The 22,238-nt window shown below is 42.9% G+C and overlaps 3 protein-coding genes across 4 annotated transcripts; 1 reads left to right on the forward strand and 2 right to left on the reverse strand.

Annotated features, from left to right (window-relative positions):
* The first annotated feature begins 188 nt into the window (after positions 1-188).
* vps35 (VPS35 retromer complex component) lies at positions 189-12,822 on the forward strand. 2 transcript variants are annotated; one of them, XM_080843345.1, is made up of 17 exons: positions 189-248; positions 1,611-1,697; positions 1,774-1,870; positions 2,096-2,219; positions 2,514-2,696; positions 2,990-3,203; positions 4,823-4,906; positions 5,189-5,298; positions 5,711-5,807; positions 6,085-6,233; positions 6,969-7,176; positions 7,817-7,972; positions 8,496-8,618; positions 9,061-9,240; positions 9,472-9,711; positions 10,761-10,904; positions 11,517-12,822. In XM_080843345.1, the coding sequence occupies exons 1-17, from the start codon at positions 246-248 to the stop codon at positions 11,694-11,696; spliced, it is 2,379 nt and encodes a 792-aa protein (XP_080699471.1). In that variant the 5' UTR covers positions 189-245; the 3' UTR covers positions 11,697-12,822. The 2 variants fall into 2 exon arrangements, with proteins under 2 accessions (XP_080699471.1, XP_080699472.1); XM_080843346.1 differs by having other exon boundaries at positions 205-248; positions 1,614-1,697.
* Positions 12,823-14,033: 1,211 nt separating this feature from the next.
* Positions 14,034-16,496, reverse strand: hrh3 (histamine receptor H3; the record flags this gene model as incomplete). The annotated part of the gene is made up of 4 exons (XM_080843540.1): positions 14,034-15,032; positions 15,270-15,436; positions 15,531-15,865; positions 16,480-16,496. The coding sequence occupies 4 exons, from the start codon at positions 16,494-16,496 to the stop codon at positions 14,115-14,117; spliced, it is 1,437 nt and encodes a 478-aa protein (XP_080699666.1). The 3' UTR covers positions 14,034-14,114.
* A 2,698-nt stretch (positions 16,497-19,194) lies between these two features.
* On the reverse strand, positions 19,195-21,873 carry LOC308369335 (collagenase 3-like; the record flags this gene model as incomplete). The annotated part of the gene is made up of 10 exons (XM_080843734.1): positions 19,195-19,295; positions 19,435-19,535; positions 19,629-19,788; positions 19,887-20,020; positions 20,126-20,243; positions 20,356-20,517; positions 20,605-20,733; positions 21,185-21,333; positions 21,439-21,683; positions 21,772-21,873. The coding sequence occupies 10 exons, from the start codon at positions 21,871-21,873 to the stop codon at positions 19,195-19,197; spliced, it is 1,401 nt and encodes a 466-aa protein (XP_080699860.1).
* Between the last annotated feature and the right edge of the window lie 365 nt (positions 21,874-22,238).

The following is a 22,238-nucleotide window of genomic DNA, read 5'->3' on the forward strand; positions in this document are numbered from 1 at the left end:
TTCACACTGTTTGGTTGTTGTGTGTTATTAATATTACATTTGCTATTAAACCGTCCGATGTTTTCAGAGGATGTTTTCCAGCGCGTCAGTTGTTTCCGCCAATTGGAAGATTACTTTCATACTTTACTTTGCTACACAACCAATGAGTACAGGGCCTATGGAAAGGAGGTTCACTGGCATCAGTCACATGACTGGGAACAATTTCGGGGGGGTAATTACTGTTTCCTGAAACAGACTTGATAAACATGGTAAGTAAGGATATGAAAATATGAAATAAACCATCCTCTACTTTTGTGATAGATAATGATATATGTACAGGTTCTTGCCTTGTCGTCCAAGTACTTCTGACGAATCGAGGTTTCTATTTAGTTATGCACTGTGCTAGGTGATGGCAGGGCCTAGCTGGCTAGTTAACATTAGCTGTTGCTAGCTCTGTTTCCTATACGCTTTTGATGTCTTACGCGCAGAAGGTATACATATTCACATATATTAACTATACAAGTTAGGGAGTTAGATATGCTATCCATAATCCATATTTGTATGTTTGGTATTTGTTCGGTGAATGCTTTTGGCTTCAATTCGCTAACGTTTCAGCTAACGATCGCTAACTTGATTGCTCACTAGCCAGTTTTCCAGCATTGGTGAACGTATAAGAAATTAGTTGGCGTTCCAACAGTCTATTTTATTAAACACATTTAGTGTTGTCTTCTATTAAATTGCATATCCTTCTTTTCCAAACGCATATCATTCTGATGTCAATATTATTGTAGCTGGTCATGACACTGTCGCTAACTGTCACTGCGAGTAGGCTAGTGAACGTTAACTGACCAGCTGACCAGTGTTGTCTGGAATGCATGACCAAATAGATATCGGCAGTAAAGCGACACGAAAGACCAACACAGCTACATGTTAAGAAGTACAGTATGGACGTCAATATCATAACCATGTCACTGCAATGCTTCCAGTTAGCGTTCTAGTTTAGGTGTGAGGAGTTAACAAATTCTCATTCATGAATTGGAGAGAGGCTTGTGGAACTTGGAGCTAGGGAGGGGCGAGTGCTAGCTATGTATTTAGGACGAACACGTGATGTGAACTTTTTTTGGTTCGGAGTAATTCATCAGTAATGGCATCATATGAAAATGGCCTGTTTCTGATACGGGTTCTAGGGGATAGTTAAACTAAGAGGTGGAAGTGATAGCCATGCACAAAAAAATACGTCGTGTAATGACAGTGACAGACATGTATAGCCGACTGAGAAGTTTTCTTGCCTATCCTAATTAATGTCAAGTCAAGTTAAATCATATTTATTTATAGAGCACATTTAAAAGCAGCTATGCATTAATGTATGCATTCCTTGTTCGGTTGGTTTGAACACAGCTAGTTTGGTATTTGATATTTGTCTGAATACCAATTTGTCACATGTTGAATTGAGGTTTATGTTAAAGCAGTGATGGCGACTTTAAAATGTCACCTTGTTTGTAATGGCGGCAACGTATGACCATCAGTTGTCATCACACATTTATTGGAATGGACTGAAATGTAGGAACTGTTTCCGAGTTGTATCATCCTTGCTGATCCCTTGCATGGCTATTTCCTAGCCAACTACACAGCAGTCGCCTCAGGATGAGCAGGAGAAGCTGTTGGACGAGGCCGTGCAGGCTGTGAAAGTGCAGTCCTTTCAGATGAAGCGCTGCCTGGTAAGCTTGGAGTCCTTCACAGAATGCTATCGCTAATGTGTCCATGAATCAGTCTAATTTTAACCCCTCTGCTCAGGACAAGAACAAGTTGATGGATGCACTGAAGCATGCCTCTAATATGCTGGGTGAACTGAGGACGTCCATGCTCTCTCCTAAAAGCTACTATGAGCTCTGTATCCTTTCTGCCCCTTTACCTTGATGTGAATTTACACTGACTCACAACTGCGCAGCACATGGATATATGCACTTGACAGGTGCAGTTGTATTTGGTCATTCTGAACAATCAGTGCTTTAGTTTGTTGAAACACACTGTCAATGGGATCAGTAGCCTTTGTGGAATGCTTGTTTGCTGAGTGTTTTGTGTGACAGCTGCCAGTAGACCTTAATCCTCCCTGTAGACATGGCCATCTCTGATGAGTTGCACTACCTGGAAGTCTACCTGACTGATGAGTTTGCCAAAGGCAGGAAGGTGGCTGATCTGTATGAGTTGGTCCAGTATGCAGGCAACATCATTCCCAGATTGTGAGTACCTAGGCCATATGGTCACCCACAGTCAAGAAGCAGACAAAGTAGATGATGAGTCTGGAAAGATGATAGTGGATTGTAATCGCAGAAGCATTTGCCCTATAATCTGTTAGCTACTTTGTGTGCACTGTTTTGGACATACACTAATTAAACATCAGTGCTTTGCATACGTTGAAAAAATTGCATAAATGAAACTATTGATGGGGTCAAAACTGAACCCATGATTTTGGACTAACTGTGTATGAGCTTTGAATCTCATTTGTGTGTTGCATGGCTGTCTTTGTCCTACAGGTACCTACTTATCACTGTAGGGGTGGTGTATGTGCGCTCCTTCCCCCAGTCCCGTAAAGACATACTTAAAGACTTGGTGGAGATGTGCCGTGGGGTGCAGCATCCTCTGCGGGGCCTGTTTCTCAGGAATTACTTGCTGCAGTGCACCCGGAACATCCTGCCTGATGATGGAGAGACAGCAGAGTAAGACAAGTCTGTTCAGCCACAACCTTACCTATGAAAATTACTCTACTCTATTTTGCTTCACTCAAATTGTATTGTTTTTGAAAGACTGGAACAACTGGCAGAAATTCAATGATAGTAGTCAAACTAAACATAAAACTCAACAGACATTACATGCAGTGCTGAGGGTTTGTAGCTTGTTGTATGGAGTTACTTAAACATAACCTAGAATTTTTGTTCTGGTACCTCCCTCAGACATGTCCAGGAATGTCTGCCAACCTGCGGTTGTTTGTGGTGTTTGTGTGCGTGTGCAGGGAGGAGATGACCGGAGACATTAACGACTCCATTGACTTTGTGCTGCTGAACTTCGCTGAGATGAACAAGTTGTGGGTACGCATGCAGCACCAGGGCCACAGTCGTGACCGGGAGAAGAGGGAGAAGGAGAGGCAGGAGCTGCGCATCCTGGTCGGGACCAACCTCGTCCGTCTGAGCCAGCTGGAGGGGGTCAACGTGGACAAATATAAACAGGTGCGCCTTTTTTTTACCTTATGACTCTTGTGCACTCAGCATTCAGCTGCGATTACTGTGGTTTAGCAGCAAATATAAGTATAGGCTGACTATGGAGATGTCATAGTGAATCTGTCCTCGCTCTATCGCATCTATATTATGCATAAGTACAAGCTGACTTTGGACAGGTCATAGTGAATCTGTCCTTGCTGTCCTATCTCGTGTACGTTTTGAGAAGGATCATCATTTTATCAAAAGATTTCAAGCATTTGTCAAATTTGGCCCAGCTGAGCTGGCCAGCATTACTAGACCTTGAAAAGCAACAACACACTTCCTCAAATATCTTCTAGATTACTTTACATTTGTCACACATCACATATTATGCTCTTTAGAAAGTTGTATCACTGGTGCCACTCGATTGCTGCTTGATTGACGTGTTGTATACGTCTAGAGATGAGGGCAATGTGACAAATGTACGTAGCTCTAACATTGCAGTAGCGTGAGAATTTCCACTTCTGTCAAAGTAGAGACAAGGCAGTTAATGTTTTAACTCTAGCCAACATCCAGCAGGACCTGTACCCTTGACCCTGTCGCGGCTCAAGCAAAGCTCACCCCGAAAGCCACCAGAAAGGTTTTCATTCCTCCCACGGCATTGATTTTTAATGACCAAAGTTAAGTCTGCATAATCTCTTGGCCATTGGGACAGATCCTAGGCATAAAAGGGACAGATCCACAAGCCACTCACATGGCTGGTTACTGCTGAATCAGACATGAGGTCTCTTTAGGGTAGTTGAGACACATGACTACCACATACTAATGTAGTCCAGTCACTTAACATCAAGGGTTACTGTGGCATCTGAAAGCATGCTCTCTCAGTTAGGATTCTGTCCTTGCTGCTTCAACTCTGGAAGGCAATAATGGCTTAAGTTCATTTTGACGTCACCTAAATAGTCATAGTTGTTATTTTAAGGGATAATTAGTTTTAAAAGATTATTGACGCAATGTTAATGGTCAGCTCAACTAACATGAAATGCTATTTATACTATGGCAGTGAGGCCTTAGAGCCCACAACAAGACGAGAGGGAGGTATGTTCTGTCAAGTGTAAATAATAGGGGAAGGAGTGACTACTGAGTAAGTTAGTTGGCTTAAAGACCTGTCAACACAGTTTTATCATAATGTTATTATTATAAGTAGGAGTAGTAGTAGTAGTAGTAGTGTTGTACAAGGCCTACGACATTACCCCTTTCCAAAAAGGTATGCCGCAGAGGGACTGTCAACACTCAATGTAGTATGTTTAGATATTGATGATGTTGCCTTTCACTCAATGCAAGAAATCAAGATGGAGTTTCACAGGAAAAGCAAGTTTCTTTGTTCCCTTTTTGTCTGCCTTGCTATGCCAGAATCTTTAAGGAAATATGACCAGTTCATGTAGCAAGCTTTCATTTTGTAAGGCTTGTTCAAATTAAGCAAAGTCTGCATGTGCTTCTTGTCATAGCCATTAATTAATAAACCTCTAAATTGGCGATGGACATGAGGTCAACATAGCACAAAATTTGAAATTTGTGCTTCTCGAAGTTTTTTAGAGAGACCATTCTATTTGTGTGTGTTATTTAATTAAAAATGTCCTTTTCCCCTTTAGATTGTGTTGTCTGGGATCTTGGAGCAGGTAGTGAATTGCAGGGACCCCCTGGCGCAGGAGTACCTCATGGAATGCATTATACAGGTACTTGACCTTTCCACAGCCTCACTGTAGCTTAGCATGTGAAGTGCCTCGCAGTGTGTGTGTGTGTGTGTGTGTGTGTGTGTGTGTGCGTGTGCGTGTGCGTGTGGTGTGTGTGTGTATGGCCTGTCTATTCCCTCGGGATGAGATGGATTACTTTTAACCTTTGCATTGCAATGTCATCTGATGTAGAAGATGACAGTGGCAAAGCCTGGTCTATCAGTCAGTCAGTCTTTCCTGTTCTTCCCTGTTCATCAAATGTGTGCACTGTTGTTTGTCCCAAAGGTTTTCCCAGATGAATTCCACCTGCAAACACTGAATCCCTTCCTGCGCTCATGTGCCGAGCTGCATCAGATGGTCAATGTGAAAAACATCATCATTGCTCTCATTGACAGGTCAGAATATATAAGATTGTCTGAAGTTTTTCACTATTTTACTAGCTTCAGGTGAAAGAACACAGTTGAAATACATTTTGAATTGTAGCTAATAACATAAAATGCTTAACAGATTTATTAATTTATTGAATTTCATCAACAACAACAAAAACTCCCGTTTGATTGATATAACCTGGAGTACACAATAAATAAAAACATCTATTTCTCAAAATTGAGATATGTGTTGCTGCCACTAACAAGCTAGTCCGATATACTTTTAATTAATGCCAAGCATCTGCTAACCTAGACATTGGATTGTTTTGCCGGGATCTGTGCCAGTAGGTTTATAATGAGGACTGAGAAGCATACAGACATCTTCACTCTTCTAATCATTTTTTCCCCTCTCCCTTTCTCTTTCTGATTTCATTCACAGGCTGGCTCTCTTCGCTCACAGGGAAGATGGCCCTGGCATTCCAGCTGACATCAAGCTCTTTGACATCTTCTCCCAGCAAGTAGCAACTGTGATACAGGTATCAGTCCACTAGTGCTGACTTAAATAAAAATGAATAAACAAAATCAAAATAAACGAAAGAAAACACAATCTGGTGTCTCCAGACTCAATTAGTTGCTTCTAGAACTGTTTCATAAAAGCAGTATGACCTACGGGCAAATCCCAGCGGTGGGAATATTTTTTACCAAGCCCACTCTCATTGGTAAGTGGGTTTGTGTTTGAATGAGTGTGATTTGGTGGCCTCCTGTCCCATGAAGGTGTAAGGTGTAAGGTGTTCAATTGTGTCTATTCCTCAGTCGCGCCAGGACATGCCCTCGGAGGACGTAGTCTCGCTGCAGGTGTCCCTCATCAACCTGGCCATGAAGTGCTACCCTGACCGTGTGGATTACGTAGACAAGGTCCTGGAGAGCACTGTCGAGATCTTCAACAAGCTCAACCTGGAACAGTGAGTGCCACATATTCTTTCAGTACACAATGAAACTGATCAGGGTCCACACAAATATAGATGAGGCAGTGCGTTCAGAGCTACAAGCGGTTGTGCAAGTCCACCGTCTGTCGCTTCACAAAAAAATGTTTTTTAGTCTTGCACCTTCCACAAGGTGTTTGATTGGGTAAGCATATGGCCACCCCAGATGGGAATGATAGATTTGATTTGAAATTTAACTAAGCAAATTAACACGCTGCCTTTTTAAAGAAGTTTTCCCAGCAGAACAGCCTGATTGCAGTCAGATGGAAAGAAAGTCACACTGAAGTATTGCTAGGCATGAAAGACACATGGTTTCACATCAGCTGTTAAAATCAGAGAATGTCAGAGGCATTTTTGGAGCATCTCGTCTCAGTAATGGGCTCCTGATACATTCCATCCTGTGATTCATGTGTCTGCAGTTCTGTCTGGTATTGTCCATTTGAAATGAAGGCTTGTGACGAAAGTGTAGTATAGGGAATTATTAAAAAAGAGATGGGGTAGTCTGTTGATAATATGAGACACATCCATTGCCTTCCTTTTTGTTGCTGTCTGACTCTCTACCCCTCCTCCTGTGCTCTGGCTCTCCCTGTCATTTTCCATCTTCGTTTGTCTTTTTTTTTTCCATCTCTCCCTGCTTCTCAGTCTCTTGCCCTCAATTGCTCCCCCGCTGTCTCTGGCTGTCACTTGTTAACAAATCTCAAATCCTCCTTCCAGCATTGCCACCAGCAGTGCAGTCTCTAAAGAGCTGACCAGGCTGCTGAAGATCCCCGTGGACACCTACAACAACATCCTGACCGTGCTGCAGCTCAAGCACTTCCCGCCGCTCTTCGAGTACTTCGACTTCGAGTCGCGCAAGACCATGAGCTGCTACGTGCTCACCAACATCCTGGAATACAACACCACCATCATTGCTCAGGAGCAGGTCTCTTCATGCATACATATCTGCTTGCACACACATGGATGTAGAGGGCACGCACTTGCACACACGCACACACACACACACACACACACACACACACACACACACACACACACACACACACACACACACACACACACTTTAAGCACTTTGGATCTGGAACCCTGTTTAGCCAAAGTGGGCTTAAGCAGCACTTAAAGGTTAGAGACCCCAAGTGTTGGGAGTGTTTGTATGGGGGGAAATGGAAAAGAGAGTGGGTCCCTTTGTAGCCCTGCCAAGTTGCATTGTGTTTCTCTCTGCATGTAGCTGAAATGCACAACCACCTCCAGTTTCAAATGCTTTCCACTTCTCCTAAAAGATCACATATTCCCCCCAAGCACTGTTTGCTACCATCCATCCTTTTTGTCTTGGACAGAAGTAAAGGCCTGCAATTACGGCCACACTGTCCTCCCACGTCTCTACAAATATCATCTCCAGCAGTGAGCTGCCTCTCCCGGAGGAAATAATGTGGGAATGCCTCCTTCATTAAAGATTATCCTAAAGCCCCTTTTAGCCATTGCTCAGCTGTCTTCATCCTTACAGAATAATGAGGGCATATTATCTTTCGTCTGATCTGTGAACCGCTCTCTGTCTGTGCATGCAGGTGGACTCCATCTTGAGCCTGGTGTCCACACTGATCCAGGATCAGCCAGATCAGCCGGCGGAGGACCCCGACCCCGAGGACTTTGCAGAAGAGCAGAGCCTGGTGGGCAGGTTCATCCACCTGCTCCATTCCGATGACCCTGACCAGCAGTACTTGGTAAGAGGCTTGATTGTCTCCCCTCTGCAGCACTCTTTCCATCACTCTCTCACTCCTTTTCTCTCTCACTCCTTTTCTCAGTCTCATTCTATGCCTCCCTGTCCCCCTCCATCTCTGTCTCATTTTCTCTCCCTCTCTCCGACGATTACACACACACACACACACACACACGTCACACATTCAAAAATAAAAGCTTTGTTAGGTAATCATACACATTGTTTTTTTATGCTTGAGTTGTCAAGACTTTTCTTTGTCTATCTAGATATTCTTCCCTGCATTTCCCTTTTATACATTTACACTTATTCTGATCTAGTGAAGTGGATATCACCTTTGTCTCCCTTGTATGTCGCTTTGGATTAAAGCGTCTGCTTAATGACTAAATGTAAATGTAATCACCCTTCCCTAATAAGACCTTCACTTGCACAAGTTGAATAGAATATGAATACTGATGTTTTCTTATCCAAACTTTGGGGTGCGGTGTGGCTGGAATAATGATATCATGTCTGAAAATGTTCCCCGGCAGATCTTGAACACAGCCAGGAAGCACTTTGGTGCCGGTGGCAACCAGAGGATCCGTTACACGCTTCCCCCGCTGGTGTTTGCCGCCTATCAGCTGGCCTTCCGCTATAAAGAGAACTGCTCCTCGGTATGATACTCACCCCCTCCCTCCTCCACTTTGTCTTCAGGGTCACCAGATTAGAGAGACATTCAAAGCATTGTAAACACCATAAGCACGTCATGAATCTGTCTCATTCACTTTATACTTTAAACTAATTAGTTTGTTTAGTATGTTCTTTTTCAGAAATTTCCTCTTTTCAGTATGAAATCCAAAATCACTTTGCAAAAAGGGAGTCTGTATCAATTTTGGAAGATTTTCGAACTCTTAGCATCAAATGGATTTCTGATTGCCCTGTGTTCTCTCAGATGTTCCTCTTAACTTCTGCACCACGATGTTGCAAATGGCTATGTTTGTTACCATGGTATAACGAAATCCTAACTTTGAGAAGACATGGTAAGGTAAAAAAAAAAAACGATTGAATCAAGGTCTGTTGCTAATGTCGTCTCTTTGGTGTTCTTCTTCCCTGCAGGATGACAAATGGGAGAAGAAGTGTCAGAAGATCTTCTCGTTTGCACACCAGACCATCAGTGCTCTTATCAAGGCTGAGCTGGCCGAGTTGCCTCTCCGCCTGTTCCTGCAGGGGGCGCTAGCAGCCGGAGAGATCGGCTTTGAGAACCACGAGACGGTGGCCTATGAGTTCATGTCCCAGGTGCTGAATGAAAATGAATGCCTTATTGATTAAAAATAGTAGCTTTACCATCTTTCTATGAGTAGCATAGATACCTTCACAGTATGCTTTGATACATATGCCTTATAGTCCAATAGCCATGACTGTTATGTCACACTAGGGTGCTCTATTAAATGCTCCTATGGGTTATAGCACAATGTCATTTTTGTAATGCCTGCTCATGTGTTTGTGTTTGTGGTCGTGGTGACACAGGCCTTCTCCCTGTACGAGGACGAGATCAGCGACTCCAAAGCCCAGCTCGCGGCCATCACCCTGATCATCGGCACTTTTGAGCGCACACGCTGCTTCAGCGAGGAGAACCACGAGCCGCTGAGGACGCAGTGCGCTCTGGCCGCCTCCAAGCTGCTGAAGAAGCCTGACCAATGCCGCGCCGTCAGCATCTGCGCACATCTCTTTTGGTCCAGCCGCAACACCGACAAGAGCGGAGATGAGGTGGGTCCTGCAGGGGTGCTTACACCACATTCACTTAATAGAGTTATTTAGTAGGTATTGAGCTGTGCAACAGACACCCCATCTTTGTTCTGCCTTAAGAGACATACCAGTGACCAGGTTAGAGATCAGTTCTCGTAGACACCTTGTTAGTTTCTTGGTATCCCGTGCTTGAGGCTACGGGTTCAAGTCCCATGAGGGACTGTGCCACACAGTGCAGGTTGTAAAGATGGCAGGTCTGTTATGCCTCTCCTCTGTGGCATTACTGGTGGAGTGATCGCTCAGATATACGTTATGTAAGAACTGCTTGACCTTGAAGTGTTATACTATCTTGCACTGCATTTTGCATCAAATTATCTATTTGCTGGTTGGCAGAAATCTAAATGGGCAGATGGGCACTGTTGGGGGGGGAAGGATGAGAGTGTGGGTGGGCGCCATGGGGGGGGAAGGATGAGAGTGTGGGTGGGTGTGGGCGCCATGGGGGGGGATGAGAGTGTGGGTGGGTGGGCGCTATGGGGGGGGGGTGAGAGTGGGGGTGGGTGGGAGCTATGGGGGGGAAGGATGTGAGTGTCGGAGGGGGGGGGGGGGGGGGGGGTGTGGGTGGGTGGGCGCGATAGGGGGGGAAGGACGAGGGGTGTGTGGTCGTAACATGTCTCCATGGACTGAAGTCTCTAACAGGAAAATTGAATGTGAGGGCTGCTTTTTTAGAAGCTCAGTTAGACTGTAGGAACCATTGTTTGTAGGGTTGTATGATTGCGCTGGTTCTTTTTTTCTTTTGCTTGAAGCTCTTTGCTCACTCATCGACCTGAGCTAGTGAGTGTGAGCGGGACTGAAGAGAAGATGAATGAATGACAAAGAAACCACAAGAACATTAAAATGATTTTGACCCTTCTTCTCTCTGTTCTAGTAATTTGGGCATGAAATATCTTTCACCATTCTGTTTGCTCTTAATGTTCTAATATGATTTTAAATATGAAAGCGTGTTCGTTTGTATGTGCGTTTCTGTGTGTGTGCCCTTGCATACATGTCTCATGCCTTTACCCTGATTGTAGATTCGAGATGGCAAGAGGGTGATGGAGTGCCTGAAGAAAGCTCTGAAGATTGCCAATCAGTGCATGGACCCGTCCTTGCAAGTACAGCTCTTCATCGAGATCCTGAACAGATATGTGTGCTTCTACGAGCGAGAGAACGACGCGGTAAGCTTCCGCCTCAGTCCTGTCATCTCTTAATCTGTTTTTCTCTCCATTAACCTCACTACTGTTTAGACTCTACTTTCTTTGCTCTTCTTGGCCCCATTTTGTTTTTAACTTGTTGCTCACACACCTGCATAGAAAACAGGCCTTTGTGAACTGCCATGTCTCGAAGGAGAATGTGAAGGAGACCTCAAGGTTGACTCATTTAGTGGCTAGCTGTTGAGAATTGAGTTGGGACTTGTTGGAGCACAGTCAGACTGAGCGAGCAGCCAGCCAGTCATCACGATCACAGCAGGGGAGGGGGAGTGGGATGGTGCCTTGAGGATGGGCGTCCTGAAGTAGTGCTTCGTGTGCACAAGCCGCTCTCCAGCTTTCATTATCCACATTTTCTCCTTAGTTGTAGAGCCACACTGCTTTTGTTTCTTGGAAGCAAGAAACAGCCTCAGTCAGTCACTTTATGGACATACAAGACTGTGCAAATGCAATGATAGAATGGTGCCTAATAACACAACACCCTTTCTACCAGTCCAAAATACGAACTAGTCACTGTGTAAAACAGTTCTATGTGTTGTCAACGACTGCATCATGATGGCGTCCTGGTTGTTTTTATGACAGGTGACGGTGCAGGTCCTGAACCAGCTGATCCAGAAGATCCGTGAAGATTTGCCAAACCTGGAGGCCAGCGAGGAGACGGAGCAGATCAACAAACACTTCCACAACACACTGGAGCACCTGCGTCTGCAGAGGGAGTCTCCCGAGTCGGAGGGGCCTGCCTACGAGGGCCTGGTGCTGTAGGGTGCCCCCAGCGCAGCGTTATGTATGTGCATACTCAGACAAGAGAGCTGTACATGTATATATGCACACACACTCTAATACAACCACACACACCAGGGTATTCCATCCAGGGGAAAAAGCACCAATTTCCACCTGCCTCCTCTCTTCCTCTTTTCCCTGATCTCTCTGCATGTTCATTCCTTACATCTCTTTTAATGTCTCTTTCTGTCGCTTTCTCATTCATTACGTATGTAAGTGAGAGGAGAAAAAAAAAGCTACGTTTACTTGGCCTTGCACTTGTCTGATGTCATTTCCGTATGAATTCTCCACAGCTGTGACATTAAGCAGTAGGGATGCGGGGAGTAGGCAGAGCTCTTCCAAGATCCAAACTCCCTGTCTTTTATGTGTTTGATGGGCGCTTGCGAAAAGGATGAGAGTCCCTGTGGTTTTATTAACTAATCTGGCACCACTGTCGGCTGGTATGTGTGGACACTGACTCAAAGCTGACTCAGTGAGCTAGACACGCCTGCATGTGTGACTTCAGCTCCCCAGTTCCTGTGTCTGTGAGCATATTTCCTTCTGTGTAGCACTTACCATGTTGAACCGACGCACAGCTGTGCAGCGTGTTTAGAATGTGCGATTCAGTTTTCCTCCCTTCTGTCTGTCTGTCTGTCTGTGTGTGTCTCTTGCTCTCTCTCTCTATCTTTCTCGCTCTTGCTCGCTCTCTTTCTCTCTGTTCCACTCTCCATCACACTCCTTTTCTCTTGCTTGGCTAGCGTTGTTCATGTCTAGAGGGTTAGTTTCTCTCTTAATAGTCCTCGTCACCATCATAGAGTAAAGAGGAGATGATCACTGTGCTTCAATGCGAATTTGGCGGGCCAGAACGTGGAGTGTAATATGGGGGCTGGTGGATGTGTGGACCCTCAAGGAAGAACACGCTTTGAGTCCCATTCAAATGTCAAGGCCTGTATGACAAACGCCCGTCCTAACAGGTTTCTCATCTCATCTCCACTCCTTTTGGTTTTTGCCCCCCCACCCCACCCCAACCCCAAAGCATATTGTATGTATAATCTAATTGTAAATCAGATAAGCCAGAAGAAGTATCATCGATTTCATGTCATTTGCACAAATAAAATTATCATATTAATCCCATGCGTCTAAATAATTACCTTTTCATGTCATGTCGTGCTTGGACCAGTCCAGTTTGTGGTAGTGCATACTGTATTTCTTTATTATATTATTATATTGTAAAGGTTTTTGTCAAAGGGGATTGACTAACATTACATTTGAAACCATAGATCATGGTAGAAATGGGCTAATACAATACTCCCCACCCCACCCTCAACACCAAAGATGTTGTTCCAAGATTGTAGGGAAATAATCCAAAACATGTGCCGTGAGCATTGGAGAGATACAATAAAAATGTCCTTCGTTAGGACTTCTATGATCTGATCTAAGTATTAGTCTGCAAGAGGCATATTCAAGCAAAACAATGCATTTTTGCCATGAATATATTGCTTCAGTGTGCATCTGTTGTGCAGTAACCGTATCTAAACATACAAAATGGCAAGTGTCTTAATGCTTAACCCCCCTAACCTGTTAAGACTCCATGTCAAGAATGCGCATTCTTGCGGGTGGGGGTGGGGGGTAACATAGTGATGTTTTGGGAAGCTGGCCCCATTCACTCTGTTACTCTGAGTCCCTGCTGTGTGGGAGGCAGTGAGTGTATCCGCTGTCGTGCTAGAAGCTGGGATTCCTGCCATGGCGATTTACTGGTCCATTAGGACTGAATGCCTGAAATGTGAGGACAGCACATGGACTTTGTTCAGAGCATCTTTTAACATTTCCTGCTTATTTCATTTCTTTCTTGCTCACCCATTTCTAAACTATACACAACATCAACATTAACACACTAACAGATGCTAACCTTATCATGGTAGACCTTTATTTATGCTGTACATAGGACAGTCATGCTTTTCACTTTAGCGGTTTAGGAAGTCTGAGTATTGTCTGAGATCAAGCTCAATCAGTGTATGTGTATGTCAATTGATTTTCTTCCCCACTTGCATTAAAAACAATTATAAATAGCTGGTTACTTTTTTGGATTTAGAGTAAAGATACACACTTATTCCATGTATCACAGCATGTCCATGATATTCATCTGTAGTAGTTCTGTAAAAAAATCAATCTGGCTTGTGAACATCAGCTATGTACAGTCTCCAGGGTACCACAATTTTTGTAACAAATCACAATCAGGTTTACAGCAGCAGCACATAATACCAGTTCTTGAAACAGATAATATTCAAGCTTAAGCTCACCATAAAACACAAAGGGTGGCACCTCCAAAATGACAGAGACATAATACTGTTTCCCACGTAGGAGTTGATTTGTTGGGTAATTTTGCCCAACATATAGTCGGTCAGTTAGTCCACTTACTCCCTAGTAATTCTGTTCCACGTATTGTGGCTGTATATTGATCTTATTGGGACAGAGGAGTTTGCTGAATGCGCGTTTGAAGCTGCTGTGACACAGAGGATACAAAACAGGGTTAATGGAGGAGTTAACCCATAACAGCCAGAAAGAAATTTCATACAAGTAGTGCTGGACGCATTGGCCATGGCATGCCGCCCGAATGATCATGAGTAGGGTGTAGGGTGCCCAGCAGAGTCCGAATACACCAACAATAACAGCTAAAGACTTGGCCACTTTCTTGTCTCTGGAGAGTCGGGATCGGCTTGCCAGGTTGGCAGATGCGTCAGAGCGGGTGCGCACAGGTTCAAACGGTTGCTCAGCGTTGTGAAATCCTGGTGGAGCACATTGCTGAGCCAAATCTCCAACCTGCAAAGGAGGGAGGTCAAGAGTGGCGCTCTCCCGCCTCCCCCCCTTGCCTGCATCACCAACGTCTGCTGCAGAGACCTTGGCGTTTGACAAAAGGCCACTCCGAGAGCGCGCGCCTTTTCTTTTGATACTGCGGGCATGCGTTTGAACTGGTCTGACGAAGAACACGCGGTTCACACCGCTTGCTCCCAGTGACTCCATCTCGCAGTTTCCAAATTCCATGTTGGTTGGCTGTTGCTGTCTGACCTCTGTCCGCTTCCTGATGTTAATATAGATGCTGAGGTTGAAGTAGGTAACACTTATGAATGGTGTGAAGAACTCCACCGTTGAGGCTGTAATAAGAAAGTACCAGTTGAAGTAGAATTCGGCATAACACTCCCCGGTGGGCACTACACTCCCACCAGCAATGTGCTCCCAGCTGATGATAGCTGGTCCGTAAAGCAGGAAGGCAGCCAGCCACACGCTCCCCATCTTCAATACCGCTGCGGACGTCACTCCCTTCTGGCACCTGTAGCTCACCTGGTAGGAATACATAGACGAGTAACGATGTCAAAAGCAATATAATGCTGTACGATTTATCTATAACACGTTATATTTGAATGAATCAAAAATAAAGGAGCCATAATGAAATGGCAAGCACATTAAGCAGATTATTGTCACTGCACATTTATACATGAACATATATTAGCCTACATGTATGCTACACACACAAACACACACACACACACACACACTGTATACATATCACCGACTCACCGCTTTGGTGACGGACAGAAACCTGTCAAAGCTGATGAGGACTATATTGAACACAGACGCTGTGCAAACCATATAATCCACAACCAGCCAGAGTTTGCAAAGCCCTCTTCCGAGCCTCCACTCGCCCGTCAGCACATAAGGGATGTACACTGGAATACAAAATCCTCCTAATGGCAAAGAATATACACTCATTATAGTTTTACACTCATTCATAACCATAACCATTTAGACTAAATGAGAACGGAGTGTCACCTCACTCACCTACTAGCAAATCTGCAATGGCTAAATTAAGAAAGAAAAAGTTGCCGTGTGTCCGCAAACTTTTTTCCACCACGAAAGCTAGTATAACAAGCGCGTTTCCTACGATAGTGGTGAAAACCAAGACTGTCATGAGGATAGCTAGAAACACTGAAGTTGATGGAGAGAATTGAACATGACGGTGCTTTATTGCCTCAAATTCTCTCACCACCGTTGCGTTTCCAAGGATTTCTAAGGACCGGTTCAAGAAAACCAAGTCGAATGGTTTTGAGGTAGAAAATTCTGATATCCCAGTCGCAGAGTGAAATGTATACGACATCATGTATTTAGTATGTGTGCTTAAAAAAGAGCCATCAGTGGTGAACAGTCCAATAACGCTCGCGAGTGAAGGAGGCAATGGTGAAGGTAGGGTTTGGGGAATATACCTTTAACTCGAAGGCAGCATTTTTATTGGCTGGCTATAAGATGCCCCAGACGCATCAGGTGGCTGTTTGGAAAACCATTCAATATTCCCATGATTGTGCCAAGGTTGTGTCCCTAAATTGAACATATCTGAGAAAAAACGACATAGGCATTTTGAATATATGTGAGTAGTGAGCTTTTTAAAGAAACCATTTGGTTTCAGTCTTTTTGGTAGGTGCAGGTGTTTTGTGCTATGAAAATGTATGCTAGGATTTTTCCAATTATTTCAAGAATTTAGTTAGTGACCACTTGAATATGACAAAGAAATCTTCAGCAAGGTTTAATTATAGGACACAATGATAACTACAAGAATTCATAGTTGGACAGGGTAAATATAGAGGAAATGAACATAATTTGTGCCAGAGCAATGAGCACTTCCAGAAAATAGCAGTGTCTTGAAAATATGAAATCATTCAGAATGTTGCTGAACCTGACAGAGAAGAGTAGCAAAGCAAAATAACATAGATAAATATGATCTTGTTTTTCCCACCCATGCATGGCATACATTCTTGATACTCCTGGAAATTCTTTCGACTGTGGGCGCAGAGGTTGTAGCTTGTGTTTTTTGACCACCAGAACCTACAAATGTTGCTACAAAATATCTCAAGATAGAGTTTCAGACTGCGAGTGAGAATGAGAAATATTGGCAGGGGTGCTTGGACTATTGTTGTGGTAAGATTGATTGTATTGATAGGTGTTGGGCTGCTGGTTGTTTTCTTGTGACCTTGACACCAGTGATGAGTAAGAAAACAAACGAAACAAACGCATTATCATAAGAAACTCAATGAGACATCATTTCTACCATGACAACTTTAAATATAGCTCTACCAAGCCTATACAGTATACAGCCGCGGAAAAAATTAAGAGACCACTTCAAAATTATCAGATTCTCTGGTTTTACTATTTATTGGTATGTGTTAAAGTAAAATGTACATTTTCGTTTTATTCTATAACCTACTGGCAACATTCCTACCAAATTTCAAATAAAAATATTGTCATTTAGATAATTTATTTGCAGAAAAATGACAATTGGTCAAAATAGCAAAAAAGATGCAGTGTCTTCAGATCTCGAATAATGCAAAGAAAACAAGCTCATATTCATTTTTAAACTACACAATACTAATGCTTTAACTTAGGAAGAGTTAAGAAATCAATATTTGGTGGAATAACCTTGATTTAAAATCACAACTTTCATGTGTCTTGGCATGCTCTCCACCAGTCTTTCACATTGCCGCTGGGTGACTTTATGCTACTCCTGGCGCAAGAATTCAAGCAGCTCGGCTTCTTTTCATGGCTTGTGACCATCCATCTTCCTCTTGATCACATTTCAGAGGTTTTTTATGGGATTCAGGTCTCGAAATTGGGCTGGCCATGACAGGGTCCTGATCTGGTGGTACTGCATCCACACCTTTACTGGCCTGGCTGTGTGGCATGGAGCATTGCCCTGCTGGAAAAAACACTTCTCAGAGTTGGGGAACATTGTCAGAGCAAAAGGAAGCAAGTTTTTCTTCCGGGACAACGTTGTACTTTGCCTGGCTGAGGTTTGTAAAAGACCATAAGGATTGAACCAAAGTGGACTGGAGGGTCTTCTAGTTCGTTTTCTCTGATGAGTCCAATTTTCAGCTTTGCCCAATACATGGTCGTCTGATGGTTAGACGGAGACCTGGAGAGGCCTACAAGCCACAGAGTCTTGCACCTACTGTGAAATTGGACTCATCAGAGAAGTGGCACATGTATAAGGCCCTAAAGGAATTAGTATCTCCAGATAAAAAGTATGATTGGTTTTGAAGAGAGAACATGTGCACCTTTGCATGTGACAGTGAAAGGATCTGTCACTGTGGGAAGTCCCAAGCCAATAGCACAAGGCAAGTAGCATATTTTCCTGTGTGTATAAAAAAAAATTGTATTACTCATGACTATACTTGAGTGCTCAGAGTGTTGTCTGGGTAATGAATAAGAAGTTTGTGGATGAAAGCATCCAACAGTACATCTTGGGAAATGGGGGGGTGATGATGATGAAGGGATGATGATCTGATGAGATGTATGAGGGAACCTGTCGGCACATTGGAGATCACATGATGCACTGTTGGGCTCACTGGACATGGCAGTCTTAATTAATTACGGGATGAAGCACCCTACTCTCATACGCCTACGAACATCTGCTCTGAACCACTAACTTGACTACCAGGAGGCGTGGTTACATCAAGGGGAAGCCATTTGGGTTTTCACAACTCTGTGTTAACTCATTGCCAAAAACATCAGTGCCAGAGCATGGTGAGTGCATCCCAAATGAAGTAGAACGCAATGCTTATGTCATTTTCTTACATCTTTTAATATGTATTGATGTGCTGTTGTAGCCTTCCACTCTTGGTATACAGGCAGATGTCCTAGATAAAAATGGTGTGAGGACCTATACTTTATGTACGATTTGTTTGTTTTCATTATAACCATCAATATATCAGCAACAAACATGTCACCATAATCAATGGCATTGTTGGATGTTGTTAAAGAATACAATATGTTGCAGTTTCAAGTATGCTACAAATGTGATGTGTAGATCTTATCACCTTTTAATAAGATTTACTTGAGGTTATCCTCTTACAAGAGCATGCATTTTGAATTTCAGTTTTGCTCTTTCTGTTCTAATGACATAGTGATGAGAAGTTAATTGTTTTTGCAGAGTTGACTATTGATAGGCCTCGAAAGGCTCACACTTTTCATCCTCTTATCGATTATACAATGATTAAATAAATAATGAATTAATAAACATACTAGTAAAGTAATGATAGTTTATTTGAATACATTATTAAACATTGCAGTACATTTAAAAAGTAATCTATAGAAATAATTAATTTTGATGTTCTGAATATTCAATAAACTTAGAGCATAAATCAGCAGGTTCAAGTTACAAGCAGTAAGATGATAGGTAATACAAAAGGTCAAATAAATTAAATAATATAAATAGATAGCACAAGGGTCATTTACAAGACCACGCAACAAAGTTCTAATTATGTTTCTTTCTTCAAGCTGAATTAACAGCAGAAAAAGAAACAAAGAATGAGAAGAGAAGGAAGGAGAAGCCGCGGCATAACAGTACAGTGCATTGCTCTGCATGGAACACTTGCTTTGCATGTGACACCAAAAATTGGTTTTCTGAAAAACATCATTTTTTTTTTTTGCAGTGACCAAAATACATTGACAGCAACTAACAATTTAAGAAATAGCTTGCTTTCAGAGCACGAAAGAGTCTTCTGGACACAAAATCGTACTCAAACATGACGGAGCCCTCGTAGAGGTAGGCATAACCTGGGGGGGTAGAGGGAGCATGATTAAATATTGCTTTATTTCAATCAGTGACTTTTTATATTTTAAAAATGTATTGACATTGGCTGTATTGAACAGAAAGCTGGTATCTAGTATGGTGAAACATTGTGAGCCTGCACACCTCTGAACAGGACAGCTGCTGTAACTTCTGTCATTCCAGGGAAACCATCTGCAACCATTTTGGGGTAACCTTTGTCCATTGCCTTTTTGGTTTCATCATAGCTGTAGTGAGGTTGAAAGAAAGACGTCTTATTTTGGAGACACATTTAAGCAGACCTGTATCTGTACCTGCAGGTGTGGTCATAGTGTACTTACCTATAATAATACTCGCCAACAAAGAACAAAGTCTTTCCAGTGTCAGGGTCACTGAGCGCAGCGCTAACCTTCTTCACAGTCTCTGGCAAGCCCATAGTGCTCAGGCTCTTGGGGTAACCCTTTGCAATGTCATAGCCATAGAGAGCCCAAACCTTCTGACCTGGAGACCAGAGAAGCAATGTCATATTTGAGGCTGTTGTAGCAAAGAAAACAAACAAGTGCATTGTAACAAAAGAAATAAAAGTTTTTCGGTGGTACCTCTAAAGAGGAAGACTTGGTCGTTTTGTGGGTTCTCATAGGCTGCGTCAATATTCTCGGGAGCATCAGGCCAGAAGCTCTTGATGAGATGTTGCTCAGGATCTGGTCTCAGTGGATAACTACGCCAGAAGAACCTGCAAACAGATGTGTATATGAAGTTTAATGTGTTAAGATGGGGTCAGAAAAAAAAAAATATTTACGGCATATCCGAATGCAATGATTTCAACGTATCGCAGTACCTTCCCTTGAAGAATAACATTTCTCTACGCATACTTGTGACTGCATCAAGTTTGAGCTTAGGATCGCAGGCATTAGGGGTAGTGGGAGCTGTAGGAATAGGCTCTTCTGGGTTTGGGCCTGTCGTTCAAAACATTTTCTCATGTAAGTCACTAAGTTCACAACAATAAAACAAAGAAAATGGTCTTTGAAACACTGGCCCAAGTTAATTTAAAGTAGCCTTGAAACTAACCGTAAAGTGATTGTATTCCGTTGACATCATCCTGTGGTAGCACAAAGCTGTCCACATCTCTGTGGACGTAAATTGGAGCCATGAGAGCACCAGGGTCTTTGGAGTGGGCCAAGCCAAGAGAGTGTCCAAATTCATGGGCAGCCACCAGGAACAAGTTATACCCTGTTGTATGAAGACATTAGACTAATGGTTTGCACATTTCTAAAAGCACTAATCATACTAAAAGATGATCAGTATTATATTATTTACCTGCTGAGGTACGGAAAGTAAAGGTCTCATCGTCATCGAAATGAGCATCCCCCCCAATTCCATCTGATGGTGGAAAGGCATGCGCTAAGGTACCATCAGGCCCATCAAATGGGTAGCCATCACGGTGGTCTAGAAAAACAGTAGAAGAACATTATGAACATGAGCTCCTAAACGTACACATGAATGTGTCCCATTGGTAGTAATTACTTCAATAACACTAAACATTGTATGTCATTGTATATGTTCCTGCTGCTGGAGTGTTAATAAGCTATGAAAAACACAGAAAAACAGCAAGTTGCATATATGTAGTTGTAGGCAGTCAATTTAATTCTTCCTTCACTGTGAAGTTGAGGTAGTTTTTCCTGAAGGCTAGTTTTTGTGTACAGCTGATTACATTGTTGATTATCATGTGTTGAGATATTTTAGACAAAAGATGTACCACAATCATGTTCTTTTGCCCTTTACACTCAGTTATGGACACGGCGAAAGCATGCACACCCAATTAAACTCGAATTCATGTAGTAGGATTACCCTGAGGGTGCTGATGTGATGTGTATAATGTTTAATCATGAGTTTTTACCTCTGACACCAAAAGATATCATGATATCGGCTGTTCCGGAGTAGATACGTGTGAACGTCAGGGGTGTTACTTTCGCCCAGACCTGTAGTGCTTTTTTCATGGCACTGTCCACTTCGGCCACAGACATATCTTGAGTGTAGCTTTCAATTCTGAAGGGGAAATGGATCAAGTCAGCCAGCAAAACACAGAATATTCTTTTTATGTGAGCTTATATCAGTGTTAAACAAGTAAGCAAATATAACGACTGAATTCACCTGTAAGTCAATTTGTCGGTGGGCCATTTGAGACGTCCAATAAAAGTGTTATATTCTTCCATATCGGGGACACCACAGCGGGGCTTCTTCATTACCTCCAAGGTTTCTGAGTCCACCTTTCCTGTCACACGGAGTCCAAAAAACTGCTGCATCTCACTTACTTTCAGCTCGAGCTGGCTTATCGTCCTGAATAGAACAGTAGACTCACTCTCCATTCCCAAGTTGTAGAATCTTTTCAGGTAGTTCTGCAACACAAACAGTCATGCGTTATTAAATTGTATCTAAATTTGTACCTTCCTTCATAGCACAAGGTTAAATGTTAGGACACTTTACCTGGACCACATCCTCATCTTTGCTGTCGGTCGCTGTTATTATTGGGTTGGCATGAGCTGCAATCACCAGACTGAGGAGAACGCACAGACTGAAGTTCTTCATGCTTCTTGTCTCTTCATCCACAGGTTACTGTTTCCTTGCTCCTTCGCCAGAGATTTATACCCTTGAGCAGGGGGCATTGGGCAACTCTATGTGTGTGTCACAGGAACTTGCTCACAAAGTAAAATGGTGCTCACAAAGCTTAACAAAAACAACAGAAAAACACTGTAAACATTGGTATAAACTAAAATTATATTTACTCTCAGAGCCAGCACACTGATACAAAACTGATGATTGAAACTGATAGTGGGCTCAAGATACAATGTTAAAAAATAAATGTTGTTACATTGTTTTGAAGCTTGATACACAGGCACTCCTCACAGTTATAACATCATTGTTTTGTGAGTCAGAACACATCAGAATTCCCC

Source organism: Sprattus sprattus (genome assembly GCF_963457725.1).
Source record: "Sprattus sprattus genome assembly, chromosome: 8".
Taxonomy (NCBI): domain Eukaryota; kingdom Metazoa; phylum Chordata; class Actinopteri; order Clupeiformes; family Clupeidae; genus Sprattus; species Sprattus sprattus.